This window comes from Myxocyprinus asiaticus, chromosome 2 (assembly GCF_019703515.2).
Source record: "Myxocyprinus asiaticus isolate MX2 ecotype Aquarium Trade chromosome 2, UBuf_Myxa_2, whole genome shotgun sequence".
Classification (NCBI taxonomy): Eukaryota; Metazoa; Chordata; class Actinopteri; order Cypriniformes; family Catostomidae; genus Myxocyprinus; species Myxocyprinus asiaticus.
Genome location: NC_059345.1, coordinates 43166908 through 43183979, shown reverse-complemented (window position 1 = coordinate 43183979; position 17072 = coordinate 43166908). Strand labels below are relative to the sequence as shown.

Sequence of the window (17072 nt, the reverse complement as noted above, 5' to 3'; positions counted from 1 at the left end):
TTGCAATTCTGCTGTCATTTTCACCCAATCCAAAGTAATTCCACACAAGAGACATTTTCTTTCACACACTGCATGAGTTGTGGGTCAATTTTCAGACTGGTTTTTCAGCCACCCTTTTGACAAGAAATAAATGGTCCTGATCATTGACTGTTTTTAAACAATCGACTATGTAAGTAATTAATGTAAGCAACTAAAATAAATGAAGAAATTTAGTTATGCATAAAAATTAGTTTTCCACACGGTTTTACACTAAATGAACTAAAGAAAGAATATTTTATCATTTTCATTTATATGCACCAATATAACAGTACTAAACTGCAACATACTGTATTTTATATTAAACATTTTAATAGATGAAAAATGCCACATTGATACTTCCGTGTACATTTTTAGAGTGCTGACCCAAACAAATCACTAAATCAGAATTCTGAATCAATTAATTGGAAATGGACAGAACCGATTCACAGAGATTAAAATCAAACTTTGCAAACTCCAATGCCATTTGCTACTGAAGTTTGAATAAGACATTCAATATTAAAACATTTCCAAGTCACGAAACATTGAATGATTACAAAACTTGTCTAATAGAAAATTTGTAGAAACTAATCTTTAGGAAAATGGAGCTCAGTTGACAGTGTTTGAGGCATAATGTTGATTACCACAGAAAATCATTTTGGGGTCAGTCCATAAACATTAAAATTCACAGTTTCAAAAGTATAGCCAATAGACGTAAACATTATATGTGCTAACATGATTTCTGTGTGATAAAATATCTGTTCTACATGATTTTAGTGTGATAGAATCACTTACCGGGATTGAGGTTTACTGGCATTGCATCATCATAAACATGGAGTTGGATATAACTTTACACAAATAAGGTTAGTGAGCAATTTTATCATGTTAACACATATCATATTCATCTTGTGGCTTAAGATGTGTTTGCGTCTGGTACCATTTACTTCCATTGTAAGTGCCTGTTAAAGCGATTTAGTATTTTTTATTTCAATATTTTTTAAATGGAGGATGATCCAAAAATTAATTTATGTGATAACCAACATTACGCCACAAATGCTGTCGATTGAGCTTAACTTGTATTGAACCAGTAACATTCTGTCATGTGTATTTTGTTGGTTCATATTTTTCATGTCTTTTATTTTGAAAATCTAGTTCCTGTTTCATGTCATGTGGTTCCCTTGTCATGTGATTTCATGTTTCCCTCCATGTTCATGTGTCTTGTTTTCATTGGTTTATTGTCTAGTTATCTTGTTTAGAGTTCTTAGTGTTTGTTGGTTATCTTTATCATGTGTTCTCCCATGTCATGTATTTAACCCTCATGTTTTCCATGTTCCATTGTCAGGTATTGTTTGTTGTTGTAACATTGGTTGTTAGTTTAAGTTTATGTCAAGCCAATGTTTATGTTTTATTTACATGTGTAGTTAGGGTTTATGGATTACACTGTTGGAATAAATTTGCATTTGGGTTCTTTACTTCATGGTCATCGTCTTTGTCATTGCCAGTGCCAGCAGCAATGCTACAGACGTTACAGAACGTTACACATTCCTTTAATGGCCAAAAAATGCATTGCAATTTTAACAATGTTGATTAATTTTATATCGCCTACAAAATCATTGCGAACATTTTCTGAATAAAGGGGTGGTCACACTACACTTCGCGTGACATTCACTCCCATTCAAACGCATCTGAACGCGGGAGACTGGAAACGCAAGCTCAGGTGAAGAAATTTCGCACAACACTGCATACGAAAGTTCAAGTTTGGTGAACTCTGAACTGCGAATCTGCATGACGAGAGGATGCGTGGCCAGTAGTAGATCAAAATATCACACACTGACCTCTTGGCTCAATTCAAATGATACATATTTAAACGCTGTGTTTTTTTTGTTTTATTTTTTTGCTGGAAAGTGAGTAGACGGCATATTTTAACATTTTTATTATAATATTTAAGTTATTTGTGAAGTGTTATTTACTAAAACCAGAAGCTCTCCCGTGTAACATATCCTGTTCTGTTGCATTGTCCAAAAAAAATGTGCGTGCTTAAAGCCTAGTGTGACCGCCCCTTTATTAGAGTAGTTTGTGAGTAATGTTTTTCCAGTTTTGAGTTTGAGTAGATTTTCGATATATCACCCAGCCCTAACTAAGAGCAATATATACTAAAGCTCAAATGATTACCTCATCTGACATAACAAAGAGATTCTCCTCATAGGCAAAGTGCAAGACTTCTTCAATGCATTTTTTACTCTGGACCTGACCTGTGAAAGGTTAAAGAGGGGTGAAAGAAAAAGGGCAACAGAAATTTAACATCTTCACCAGTCCCCCTGCACTACACTGTATTATGATGAGATACAGCATTCTCTAAACACCATCAAATGATCATTTATAATAACGCATAGGGTCAAAGAACTGGCTCTTGCATAACAAATTTCAGAGAAAGTTCTTGATTGCATGACCCAAGGTCTTTCAAAATCAGTTGACGCATTTGAATCTTTCCAGTGCATATGCTATTGGATCTAAATAACCATGTGGTATTATGTTTCCAAGTACACATGATTAAAAAGCTTAATAATGTTCCTACCAGTAGGGTTGCCAGGGTTGATGATGCAAATGACCCGGGGCTGGCAGTGCTGTTTGGCAGCCTGATAGGCTCTGTGAAGTTCATTGATGTCCAGAGCCCAGCAGTTGTCCTCATCTAAGTAGTAGTTGATCTGTACTGAGCTGATCTCTGAGATAGCAGCGGAGTAGAGAGGGTACTGAGGGATGGGGATCATTACACCAGTCCGAGAAGAGCCTTTCCCAGACACCAGCAGTCGCAGAATAGTCTGCAAAATAAAATTAACATACATCTATGCAGACCTAATCACCCTAGTGAAAAAGTAATATACCAAATTTTATTTAATAATACATTTATTTCATGATAAGTATAATACAATTACATTAACATATCTATGTACTAATTGAAAGTACCATGTAGTCGCACTTATTTCATGCTTTCTTCAAATGCAAACAGAGAAATTTTGATCGTTGCAAATTAAGTGGCAAAGTAGTATAGCTTTTACAAATGCAGATTAGAAGAAGTATACACTAATGCTGCATTCCATTCAAGTCGGATGTGGTATATTCCTAACTGATTTCTCCGCTCTCCGACCATAAATGCATTCCATTGCCAGATGCTCGGAAGATGGCGTTTAAGGAAACAAAACTGTAACGCTCCCATTAGCTTAGCAGGTGTTTGACCAGAGCCATTGTAAAGGGGAGCCTAGCATCAAAACGCATAATGCAGCAGTACACAGGTGAGTAGACAAGAGGCCGTTTTTTTTTTTTTTTAATGGATGTCTATGGAGGAGATGCTTCAGTGTGCTGAATAAACTGCTTTTGTGAGGAAACAGCTCACCACTTACTGAACTGACCACCTGTCCACTAATCTTCAACATGTTTTACACTAAACAATCCTTTTGAGAGAAACTATGTGTGGAGTTTACTACGATAAAATTGCAGTTTTATAAGAGAAGTCGGAGTAGAGAATGAAGCGATAGGTATGACTCATTTACGACATTAACACCAGCCTACAGAGATTCTCCAGCTCGCAAAATTTGCATCGATGAATAAAAAAAAGTGTTCAGTATTAAAATATGATACATTTTGTACAATATTGTATATTATCTAATAAAAAGAAACATAATTTGATATATGTCTGTTTTTTACTTTAGCTTTTAGGATTCAACAAACAAGCACCTAACCAGTGTACTTTCTTAAAGTACACTATAATTAAAATTATGCCGCGTTCCATTCAACTAGGAAAGTAGGATATTCCAACTTCCTACTAGGAAAAGGAACACCACTTGAAGTCAGAATTCCAACTTGGAAAGTGGTGTGGAAATTTTAAACTCTGATTTCGCGGAGATGCTGGTGCGACACACTTCACACAAACACAGTGTAAAAAGTCTAGGCCTTCAGTGTGATTCATCCCATTAAGAAAACACAGTTTCACAATGAATAAGACACCCTATGCCTTTGGGCATCATACATTATGTGGCAGTCAACGAATAATACCAACTGACATTTTAAAAACATGTCCACGCACGAAAGGCAGAACTTGAAACGACACTTAATGCTCAAACAAGCCTAATTTTAACTGCAGTATGACTGTTTCGTGAAATGAACGTCTCCCAAACAGACATTCAAAAATCATAATTTTCCATATGAATCTACCAAGGAGGTCTATAATACCTGGAAAAATCTGTCTAATAATATTTGTGATTTAAATGTTGCTTGCAATAAATTGTTTCGTCAGGGTACACGGTTATGCTGCATTCCATTCAAGTTGGATGAGGGATATTCCTACATGATATCCAGGGTTGGGGAGTAACGGAATACATGTAACGGGAATACACATTTAAAATACAAAATATAAGTAACTGTATTCCACTACAGTTACAATTTAAATAATTGGTAATTAGAATACAGTTACATTCAAAAAGTATTTTGATTACTGAAGAGATTACTTTGCATTTTATTGTCATTTATTTCATTTAATATTTAGTCCTTTCAGATGGAAAACATTTATACATATAAACAGCAGTGAAACACTTTCTTATGATGTGTTACATTCATACGAGCAGACAGAGAAGTAAGTTTGAAGTAAGTTTGGAACAGAAGAAATAGAAATAAACCTTGTGTAAATTGTCAGCTTTACGCTAAGCTAAAATGCTATTTCTAGCCATTTTACATGCACGTTACCAGGCATGATCATATTTTTTATCAAGAAAATTCACGTTGGATCATAATTTCTTTTTTTCTAGTAAGTAAATCATATTCTTGACAATAATTTTTGTGTTGTTTTCCTAAAACCTAAAAATCCTTAAAACAAGATCAATTTGATTTATCTTGTTTTAGAAACAACACTGCATAAGATATTTAGGTTTTTCAGAGAATGTATTTTTAACATGTGTATTTTGTCTTACTGTACTGGCAGAGTTTTTATAGTCAAAACAAGTGAAAAAATCTACCAGTGCTGAAGAAGTAATCCAAAGTATTTAGAATACGTTACTGACCTTGAGTAATCTAACGAAATACGTTACAAATTACATTTTACAGTATGTATTCTGTAATCTGTAGTGGAATACTTTCAAAAGTAACCTTCCCAACCCTGTTGATATCTCTGACCATAAATGCATTCCACTCCCCGATATTCGGAAGATGACGTTTAAGGAAACAAAACTGCAGCGCTCCCATTAGCTTAGCAGGGGATTGACTCTCATTAGAGATGTCTACTAGCAACCCAACTGATAAACAATGCTGCAGCGCTAGCATTTGTGCTTCAGGTGTATGATTATCAAAAGAGATTATAATGTTTTATACACCTGTTTCTGCAGGCGTTTGTTAAACAAGCTTTAATATCATGTACTGTGCAAACAAACTCATTTATCGATATTACTTAATAAAGTGAATGTTTATCACTTTGTATATCTCCCTGAGTGTCGACATGTTTGTGTGACATCATGCCCCTGCATCTCTGTGAAATCGGAGTTGTGAATTTCTGCATGAGCCTACAAGTTGTAATTCTGACTTCAAGATGCATTCCATTGCACTTTTCCTAGTAGGAAGTTGTAAAATCCGACTTTCTGAGTTGAACGGAACGCAACACTACTTTTCAAAACTTGATCCGACACTGAATGCTCCAGCAGCCTAATTTACACTTAGAAAACTCTTGATGTTGCTATAACAAGGCAAAAAGCACATACCAAATTGCTTGAAGTGAAAATCAGCCCTCCTTTCCTGTTTAATAAATTAAGCAATCACACGGTCATGCAGAACATCTTGTGTTTTTAAATCCATAAGGATCTCTTTCTCAACGGCGATAGCAGCAGTGATGACAATCTCGCGCTCTTCACTTTCAAATTACGTATATCACTTAAAGCGTGATTGCATAACTCAAGGCCAGCTAGAAGGCCTCGACCAGGACATATCCTAAAGATCACACCCACCAAGAACAAATAAATCAATCTGATTGGCTGATGAATCTGACAATCTGACTTTAGTTGCTCATTCATTTGCACTGTTGAGGGATTCTGAAGAAATTCTGAAGGCCTGATGGGGTGGAGCTCAGACTCACTCACTGCTTTGGGCATATGATTTGTGAAACAGTTGTCACACTTTGCTTGTAAGCATCAATGATTAAATTCTGACTGGATAAACGTTTAGTTCCCTATCTGTCACTCACTCGACGTTGTGTCAATGTAGTGACACTAGGGGTCACTCTTGGGAGCCCGAGACACCTCTGGTCTTTGATAAAAGGCCAATGAAAATTGGCGAGTGGTATTTACATGCCACTCCCCTGGACATATGGGTATAAAAGGAGCTGGTATGCAACCACTCATTCAGATTTTCTCTTCGGAGCCGAACGGTCATGCTCACTGAGCTGAATTCCCACGACTGTTCATTCAACTCTGCTGGATCTGACGGCGCATTTCAGCAGCTTCTCCCTCCTCTGCACTGGTGCACTGCAGAGAATGCCCCTGGGCGCTTTGGCAGAAATAAGAGTATATTTCTCTAAAAGAGTATATTTCGCTAAAAGAGCGGCACACACGGAACGTCTTTTTAAAGACACGTCTTTTTAAAGATGCCTTTCCTTTGTGTGTTATTCCTGGTTGCGCTCATTATCTCTCGCCTTCTGACGGTCACGATCACTGTCTTTCGTGTCTGGGCACTGCTCATTGAGAGGACATGTCCATGGCAACGATGCGGTCGCGGCTCGCCTTCGTAAGAAAGCAAGCTACCCCAGAGGTTCCCTGCCTTGGCCCTTTTACCCACAGGTATGAGGCCAATGCGGCTAGCACTGGGGGCGATTTGGGGACCCCAATGGGATCGCCTCCGCCGGGCATCCACCCGCGGACCTCCCATTCCCCAGCACGCTCGTCTGCCCCGATCGGGCTTCCGGATGAGTCCGCCGGCTCGTCTCATGGCGAGTTCAACCTCTTATTCGGAGCCCGCGAAACTGATGAGCTCTCGAGCACAGGATCGGAGAGCGGGCTCATCCAGTCAGACGTGGAAGCCTCAGCTGGGCTCCTCCCTACGGGGAGGACTGCCCAGTCACAGGCTGACGAGGAGATGACGACATGCTTTCCCGGGCAGCCGTGAGCGTCGGCTAGAGTGGAACACTTCGCTCTTCCCTGAACCCTCAATGATTGGTTCCTGGACTCGCGGCGCCGCTGAACAAGCCACCTCAGCCCTGCACGCTATGGCTCTCCTGCAAGTCCGCCAAGGCGCTAAAGGAACTGCATGAGGGTAGTTCCGCCCCGGGATTGATGCAGGAACTGCGCTCGGTGACTGACCTCGCTCTCTGTGCGACGGAGGTCATGGCTCGGTCTCTCGGGCGGACGATGTCCACATTAGTGGTCCAGGAGCGCCACCTTTGGCTCAACCTGGTCGAGATGGGTGAGGCTGACAGGACACGGTTCCTTGCTGCCCCCATCTCCCAGGCTGGCCTGCTACCTTGCGGCAAAAATGCATTCTGGCGAGCGTCCGGCATCAAGATTGGTTCGTGGCGGTAGACCTGAAGGACACGTACTTCCAAGTCTCGATTCTACCTCAACACAGACCCTTCCTGCGGTTTGCATTCGAGGGTCAGGCGTATCAGTACAAGGTCCTCCCTTTCGGCCTGTCCTTGTCTTCTCGTGTCTTCACGAAGGTCGCAGAGGCAGCCCTTGCCCCGTTAAGGGAAGTGGGCATTCGCGTTTTCAACTATCTCAACGATTGGCTAATCCTAGCTCACTCTCGGGACATGTTGTGTGCACACAAGGACTTGGTGCTCTCACACCTCAGCTGACTAGGGTTTCGGGTCAACTGGGAAAAGAGCAAGCTCCTCCCGGTTCAGAGCATCTCTTTCCTTGGTTTGGAGTTGGACTCAGTCTCTTTGACAGTGCGCCTCACGAACGAGCGCGCACAGTCGGTGCTGGCCTGTTTGAAGGTGTTCAAACAGAAAACAGCAGTTCCAGTGAAACTCTTTCAGATGCCCCAGGAGCCTATGGCATCCTCAGCTGTGGCCACCCCGCTCGGGTTGATGCATATGAGACCGCTTCAGCATTGGCTTCAGACTCGAGTCCCGAGATGAGCATGGCACCGCGGGACACATCGCGTGGTCATCAGGCCGGTCTGCCACTGTATTTTCAGCCCTTGAACCGACCTCTCGTTTCTACAGGCAGGTGTTACCCTAGAACTGGTCTCCAGGCGCATCATGGTCACGACGGTCGCTGCCAAAATGGGCAGGGGCGCTGTTTGCAACGGGCATGCAGCCGCCGGCTTGTGGACGGGCCCGCGACTGCATTGGCACATCAACTGTCTCGAGTTGTTGGCAATTCTGCTCGCCCTGTGGAGGTTTCGGCCACTGATCCAGGGCAAGCACGTGTTCAGGCAGACAACACGGCAACGGTAGCATATGTCAACCGCCAAGGTGGTCTGCGCTCTTGTTGTATGTCACAACTTGCCCGCCGTCTCCTCCTCTGGAGTCAGCAGCACTTCAAGTCGCTGCGGGCCACTCACATCCCGGGCAATCTCAACACTACAGCGGACGTGCTGTCACGGCAGATTACCCTCAGGGGAGAGTGGAGACTCCACCCTCAGGTGGTCCAGCTGATTTGGAGTCGATTCGGACAGGCAGAGGTGCACTTGTTCGCCTCCCAAGAATCCTCCCACTGCCCGCTCTGGTACGCCCTGACCAAGGCCCCCCTCGGCATAAACGCGCTGGCACACAGCTGGCCCCCTGGCCTGCGCAAATATGTGTTTCCCCCAGTGAGCCTACTTGCACAGACCCTGTGCAAGGTCAGGAAGGACGAGGAGCAGGTCATCCTGGTAACACCCTACTGGCACACCCAGACGTGGTTCTCGGACCTCACGCTCCTCACGACAGCCCCCCTGAGGAAAGACCTTTTTTCTCAGGGACGGGGCACCATCTGGCACCCACAACCAGACCTCTGGAATTTCCATGTCTGGCCCCTGGACGGGACGCGGAAGACCTAAGCGTTCTACCACCTGCGGTAGTAGACACAATAACTCAGGCTAGGGCTCCCTCTACGAGGCGCCTGTATGCCTTTAACTGCCGTATGTTCGCTAAGTGGTGTTCTTCCCGACGCGAAGACCCCAAAGATGCGCAGTCGGATCAGTGCTTTCCTTCCTGCAGGAGAGGTTGGAAGGGAGCCTGTCCCCTTCCACCTTGAAGGTGTACGTTGCCGCCATAGCAGTACACCACGATAGCTGTCGACGGTAAGTCCTTAGGGAAGCACGACCTGATCATCAGGTTCCTAAGAGGCGCCAGGAGGCTGAATCCTTCCAGACCGCTCCTCGTTCCCTCATGGGACCTCTCTGTAGTTCTTCAGGGTCTACAGAGAGCCCCCTTTGAAGACTCTCCTTGAAGACTGCCCTCCTGACTGCGCTCACTTCCATCAAGAGGGTAGGAGACCTGCAAGCATTCTCTGTCAGCGAAACGTGCCTGCAGTTCGGTCTGGGCTACTCTCACGTGATCCTGAGACCCCGACAGGGCTATGTGCCCAAGGTTCCCACAACCCCTTTTAGGGACCAGGTGGTGAACCTGCAAGCACTGCCCCAGGAGGAGGCAGACCCAGCTCTGTCGTTGCTGTGTCCGGTGCGTGCTTTACGCATCTATTTGGATCGCACACAGAGCTTTAGAATCTCTGAGCAGCTCTTTGTCAGCTTTGGTGCACAGCGGAAAGGAAGCGCTGTCTCCAAGCAGAGGATCGCCCACTGGCTCATTGACACCATAACTATGGCATATCACGCCCAGGACATGCCGCCCCCAGTGGGGCTACGAGCCCATTCTGCCAGGGGTGTAGCGGCCTCCTGGGCCGTGGCCAGGGGTGCCTCTCTAACAGACATTTGCAGAGCAGCAGGCTGGGCAACACCCAACACCTTTGCAAGGTTCTACAACCTCCTGGTGGAACCGGTTTCGGCCCAGGTAGTGGCACGCAATACAAGCGGATAAGCCCGGGATAGCCGGCCAGGTGTATCACTTGCACATAGCGCCTTCCACCTCCTTTTGAGCTGAAGACGTGCGCCATTAATTCCCAGTAGTGTTCACAAACTTTGTTCCCTGGTTGACTTCCTCCGAGCCCTGTGGCAGTCGAGTTTTTGGAGAGACTCGCTGCCAGCCCAGTACACGTGCTAACTAAGAGTCCTGTTCTGGGGTAGGTGCTACGCATGTGGCTGTTCCCTGTAAGGCTAACCCCATGTGATATATATCTTCCACTAATTCGTTTCCCTGTTGGCAAACTCCGTCTTCCTTGGGCAGAGCCCCTCTGCCCCAGTCTTCATGTTTGTAGTAACTCCTCCCCCATTGGGTAGGATCTACCTTGAAGACTCTCCACATGGTCGGCAAAACCATGTGACATATTTTCCACTTAAATATCCCCCCCTCTCTTTGGGCGAGGTGTGGTCTCCGCGGTGTCCTCCCCTTGGGGGAGACACCCCCCGACTAGACCTGGCGGCCCAGTCGGATAATTCCCCTTCTTTTTTAGGGAGTGGAAAAAGAGAAGGGAAAAAGAGGCCTCAACTGGGTTAGCCTGTCTCTATCTTTAGACTTGTCCCCAAAGGGCTGTTCGACACTCATAACTATGTTGGGGGAGGTTACGTGTTGACATGGTGTGCTGGCTGCGAGGCACACAGTGGTCTGCCCACCACACACCGCCAGTTCACATAACACAGTTCAGCCAGTTGTGGCGTTTCGTATAGGGACCCCTAGTGTCATCGACACACGTCGAGTGAGTGACAGATAGGGAACGTTGTGGTTGCCTCCTGCCACGACGCTGAACTACCCACTGAATTGGCTGGACCTTGTCTCGGCTCCTCAGCATAAAACCTGAATGAGTGGTTGCATACCAGCTCCTTTTATACCCGTATGTCCAGGGGAGTGGCATGCAAATACCACTCGCCAATTTTCATTGGCCTTTAATCAAAGACCAGAGGTGTCTCGGACTCCCAAGAGTGACCCCTAGTGTCACTACATCGACACAACGTCTCGTTCCCTCCATCAGGGAACGGAGGTTACACAAGTAACCATGACATTTTTCTCTATTTATTTGTAAATTAAGAGTGGAAAGCGGTTAAAAATACATAGGCAAAAAGGTGATTGAGAATGGATTTGTAGTTGTAATTTCACCAAAATACATTATAAGTTCAAATTGAGTCAATTCTGTGTATTTCAAAACTTAAATACAAGGGTAGATATTTAAAGTGTACTAAAGTATACTTGTAATAGTTCCATTTCAGCACAAACTAAAGTGCATTAAGTACAAAATTTGTTGTTCTAATTAAGCAGACTTTAAGTATACCAATTTATAGTCTGCCAGTAATACACTTTAGTACACTGAAGCACCCAAGAATAAAGTGTGCTTAAGTATATAATTTTTTCACTAGGGCTGCCAAGTAACCTGGCTGGATCAAGTCTCCGTTTGCAAATATAATGGCCCCAAAAAGTATTGGCCAATTGTGAGCACTTAAGCCACGCTTAAAAAATGTCTGAATGTCATTGCATTAGATACAAAATATCAAAGCAAGTGGCATCTGCAAACATATAATGGAATGATGGATCTTTTCTCAGAACTTCTTCTGAAACATTGTTTTAAAATACTTTTAATCAACTGGTCCCAAAGTGATTTTTAGTGGACGTATAAAGTCAGGTACCCTCAAGTTGACACAGGTGCTCTAGCAGGGTAACCACGGCAACAGTACGTCACATTAACTATGGACATGTCATACAAAATTTGACAACAAGAAAGAAAGTACTTCTGAACAATAAAGTATTTTTAACTATTGCTTTAGAATTTCAAACCACAAAAAATTTGTTCTGTGACAAGTTTTTTTAATGCAAAGACATGAATATGTGTTTAAGTGCAGTTTAAGTGTCCAAATACTTTTTGGGTCCACTGAATACCATAACTTACCATAATGCCATCACTTGCTCCAGTGGTGAGGTAAATGTTTTCCCAGTTAGAAGGCACTCCCTCATCTCTTTGTTCAATGTAAGCAGCAATATCTTTGCGTATGTACTCTACGCCTGGGCTTGCACTATATGACCCTGCAACCAAAACATACAAGTTAGCACTCATAAAGCACTTACATAAACTTACTTGTTACAGTTCTTTTGTTCTCCAGCTTCCTGAGAGTTGTGCGATTTACAAAAACAGGTTATAATGGATATTTTGCCATCACTACAAAGCCATGCAGAAAATATTATTTATATTTCTATTTTATTTCTAATTTATATTTTTTAATTAAAAAGCCATATAGCAAACCATTTAATGTAATAACAAAGTCTTCACTGGTTTTAACACAATACATTCTCGGGAGCAAATGCACACACCAAGACTGTGTCCCCCGCAGCCCTGCAGGATACGCCGTGCTCTCCATTTCGCATCCTCTGGGAAACTGGGGCTGTCCATCAGCTCTGGGAAAGTGCAGAGAGCCACCACCTGCAGTGAAACAGCAATGGTGAATCAGTGACAAATAAATCCATTGTAAACATACTGTATTGTTCCATTGAACCCAAAGAGGCATGGGTATAATGTGTGTTTCTGTAAATGTCTGTGCACATAGAAGGGGGAGTGATCCAAACTTGGAGAATGAATTTTGTTTTCTAGCAAAACAGAGAGCAGATGTCTGGCAGAATTTATTTCCTCTCAAGTTTCCAAGTCATAGTAAACCATGCAGGCCAAAGGCTTCTTCCCTTTAGTGAGAACATTGGCCACACTGACTACAGACTATTACAACCAAGCTAGCATGCAAAGCGAAGTCATATTGCAAATGTATTTCCATGTCACAAGCTGCAGCTACATTGGCGCAGAGACAGGATCTGTCCATCACACAAGCTTTTGTTCAGCTCATAATAAAAAGCTAGATCAACTCTGACTAAACTAGGCCAATCATATGATGCCGTCTTCCACAGGAATTTGCAGTGTCTTTCAAATTTGTGAGGGGTTAATATAAACTTATTTCATGATATACAATGAGAACAACCTTTAATGGTAAACATGGACTGAGAAATTTAATTTAGATATTGCATTAACCAGAAACAACTATTCATGCTTAAAGCTATTCATGCTTTTCTTTTATCTTGTTTCCAGGATACCAATGTTTTTTTTTACAGGCTAACGATAGCCCTGTCATTTAGACAAATGAGTTGAATAATCTTTTCTACAGTTGCAGAGGAATTCCATAATTAAAATAAAACAATTATTTGTTTACACAATGTGACTCGGGCAATAATCAGTTCAGGGAAACTTAATTTGCATGTTGGAGATTTTTCATTACCTGTCTGAGGAAAGTGATTGGTTGCTGTCCCATGGCGTGTGCATCACCAATATTGGCTTTGATGACCTCTGAGAAGGGTTTTGTACCACCCTGTAGGACAAAGAGAGAGGTGTCCATTATATGATGAACTATATCATGTTCCAAAGAACACAGCAAATAGTTTGCAAGCATTACACTGCTGTAGGAAAACAAATGATTATGTCCACCTATTTGAGCCAAAGCAGACATTTGTCTGAATCCACATTAATAGGTTTTGTAACTAAATACAGGTGTATCAGCTTAGATGTTACAATCATATACGATTATGATGTTAGGAAATAGGATATATGTTAGGATATATCTCTCAGATTATTTTGTGGACATTCAGGACGTACCATCATGTCATGTGCTGAGGGCATGACAGTACTCAGTCCCACCATCACTGAAGGTCAGGTTATGATATGACCACACTAGAGGGGGTCAAAGAAGGTCCAGAAGGCACCTGTTCATGGGCTATATTTAAAGCTCTTTTTCTAAGTGCTTAACTGTCATAACAAAGTCTGCAAGCTCAATCAATCTTCTATGTCATGGTAATGAGAGTTATATAACATTACTGCTGAATGGTCAACTTTGTAGGAATTAGACTATTTTGTTGCATTGCTTTGATAGTGGCCTGCAATTACTTTCCCATGGACCAAGTCAACTGTTCACATTCTATACCCTTTTGGAAGGGTAAAAAAAAGAGAGAGAGAGAAAGAGATCTGTGAGGTAATCATTTTGATATTACTTCCAGCAGTAGGCACAGTAGAATGTCATCTAATGCAACAAACAATAAATACTGTAGAAGTTATCTTACAGTATGTTTGATTATTTCTGTAGTTATTCAATTAGTTATTAACCCTTTTAGTTCAGATTGGCCCTCTGGAAAAAGAATGATCAAAATATGAATAACGACAGTCTTGACCAACACAAAATAGGTATCGTTTTAAAGCTTAGAGGCTATACTTTACAGTGCTGCAGGCATCATGAACAAAACTGAACAAGTGTTTGGTTTTGATAATTTATTAAAAATATTGCACTGTACATTTTATTGTAATCAGTAAAAACATCGACTGATCAAATAGCCATGTGTAATATGTCGTTAGAAAGCTCTCAAAGAGTAGTACAGAAACTATTTGTTTTACTCACAGACAAAAATATAGAATAGCAAAGTATATGTCTTTTGGGGGGGGGGGGGGGGTTTGCAGCGTGAAGCATTTACATGTTTCCATTGATCATGGTATAAATATTGTTTTCATTATTGAAAACAATGTTGTCCAATAAATCAAAACAATATTTATACCATGATCAATGGAAACATGTAAATGCTTCACGCTTTATATTATGTTTTTCGCACCTGCATTACAATCTATATCTTGATGTAATCCTTCCTCATGATCACGCGGTGTGTTTTCATCAGCTGAATGGGAGGCTAAACACTATTAATAAGTGACGAGACTCGCGTTACACATGCAAGCCATTTGTGCATCACAAGCTGATCGACTATTAACCCTTTTCAGTGTATTGCACCTGCTAAATCCTAAAACTTAATTTCCAGGTTTACTTTATATTTTGAATAGACTCAGATATTTGAACCCCACCATGCAGGTTTATGTTCCCTGTCTGTCACTCACTCGACGTTGTGTCGATGTAGTGACAATATGGGTCACTCTTGGGAGCCCGAGACACCTCTGGTCTTTGATTAAAGGCCAATGAAAACTGGCGAGTGGTATTTGCATGCCACTCCCCCCGACATCCGGGTATAAAAGGAGCTGGTATGCAACCACTCATTCAGATTTTCTCTTCGGAGCCGAACGGTCATGCTCATTGAGCAGAATACTACTGTTCATTCACCTCTACTGGATCGGATGGCGCATTTCAGTGGCTTCTCCCTCCTCTGCACTGGTGCACTGCAGAGAACGCCCCTGGGTGCTTCGGCAGAAAAACAAGAGAGTGTATTTTCTGAAAGAGCCTTTTCCCCTCTAAAAAAGTATATATTTCTCTAAAAGAGCGGCACACATGGAACATCTTTTTAAAGACACGTCTTTTTAAAGATGCCTTTCCGATTGTGTGTTATTCCTGATTGCGGTCGTTATCTCTCAACTTTGGATGGTCATGATCGCTGTCTTTCGTGTCTGGGCGCGACCCACAAGGAGGCAGCGTTTGTGGATGGTTCATGTTCTCACTGCGAGAACATGACCATGGCAACGTTGCGGTCGCGGCTTGCTTTCGTAAGAAAGATTCCCTTGCCCCGTTAAGGGAAGTGGGCATTCGCATTCTCAACTATCTCAACGACTGGCTAATCCCAGCTCACTCTCGAGACGTGTTGTGCGCACACAGGGACCTGGTGCTCTCACACCTCAGCCGATTAGGGCTTTGGGTCAACTGGGAAAAGAGTAAGCTCCTCCTGGTTCAGAGCATCTCTTTTCTCGGTTTGGAGTTGGACTCAGTCTCCTTGACGGCGCGCCTTATGAACTAGCGCGCCCAGTCGGTGCTGGCCTGTTTGAAGCATTCAAACAGAAAACAGCAGTTCCACTGAAACTTTTTCAGAGGCTCCTGGGGCATATGGCGTCCTCGGCGGTGGCCACCCCACTCGGGTTGATGCATATGAGGCCGCTTCAGCACTGGCTCCAGACTCAAGTCCCAAGATGGGCATGGCGCCACGGGACACAACACGTGGCCATCACGCCGGTCTGTCACCATCTTTTCAGCCCTTGGACAGATGCCTCCAAAATGGGATGGGGCCCTGTTTGCAACAGGCACACAGCCGCCGGCCTCTGGACGGGTCTGCGACTGCATTGGCACATCAACTGCTTCGAGTTGTTGACAATTCTGCTCGCCCTGCGGAGGTTCCAGCCATTGATCCAGGGCAAGCATGTGTTAGTTCGGACAAACAGCACGGCAACAGTAGCATATGTCAACCGCCAAAGCGGTCTGCGCTCTTGTTGTATGTCACAACTCACCCGCCGTCTCCTCCTCTGGAGTCAGCAGCACTTCAAGTCGCTGCGAGCCACTCACATCCCGGGCAACCTCAACACTACAGCGGACGCGCTGTCACGGCAGGTTACCCTCAGGGAAGAGTGGAGACTCCACCCTCAGGTGGTCCAGCTGATTTGGAGTCGATTCGGACGGGCACAGGTGGACCTGTTTGCCTCCCAAGAATCCTCCCACTGCCCGCTCTGGTACGCCCTCATCGAGGCTCCCCTCGGCATTGACGTGCTGGCACACAGCTGGCCCCCTGGCCTAAACAAATATGCATTTCCCCCAGTGAGCCTGCTTGCACAGACCCTGTGCAAGGTCAGGGAGGACGAGGAGCAGGTCGTCCTGGTAGCACCCTTCTGGCCCACCCAGACGTGGTTCACGGACCTCACGCTCCTCTTGACAGCTCCCCCCTGGCGAATTCCCCTGAGGAAGGACCTCCTTTCTCAGGGACGGGGCACCCTCTGGCACCCGCGCCCAGACCTCTGGAATCTCCATGTCTGACCCCTGGACAGGACACGGAAGACCTAAGCGGTCTACCACCCGCGGTGGTAGACACGATCACTTAGTCTAGGGCCCCCTCTACAAGGCACCTGTATGCCTTTAAGTGGCATCTGTTCGCTAAGTGGTGTCCTTCCCAACACAAAGACCCCCAGAGATGCGCAGTCGGATCAGTGCTTTCCTTCCTGCAGGAGAGGTTGGAAGGGAGGCTGTCCCCTTCTACTTTGAAGGTGTACGTTGCC

The 17072-nt window shown here is 43.9% G+C and overlaps 1 protein-coding gene across 1 annotated transcript in view; it reads right to left on the bottom strand.

The window, feature by feature from the left end:
* LOC127451750 (alanine aminotransferase 2-like) overlaps positions 1–17072 on the bottom strand; it is a 35017-nt gene that overhangs the window by 9885 nt on the left and 8060 nt on the right. Inside the window, exons 2-6 of the mRNA XM_051716673.1 lie at positions 13333–13422; positions 12386–12494; positions 11967–12100; positions 2591–2834; positions 2188–2267 (exon numbers count right to left, since the gene is read on the bottom strand). Of these exons, the coding sequence (XP_051572633.1) occupies positions 2188–2267; positions 2591–2834; positions 11967–12100; positions 12386–12494; positions 13333–13422 (657 nt within the window). The remainder of the gene's footprint in view (positions 1–2187; positions 2268–2590; positions 2835–11966; positions 12101–12385; positions 12495–13332; positions 13423–17072) is intronic.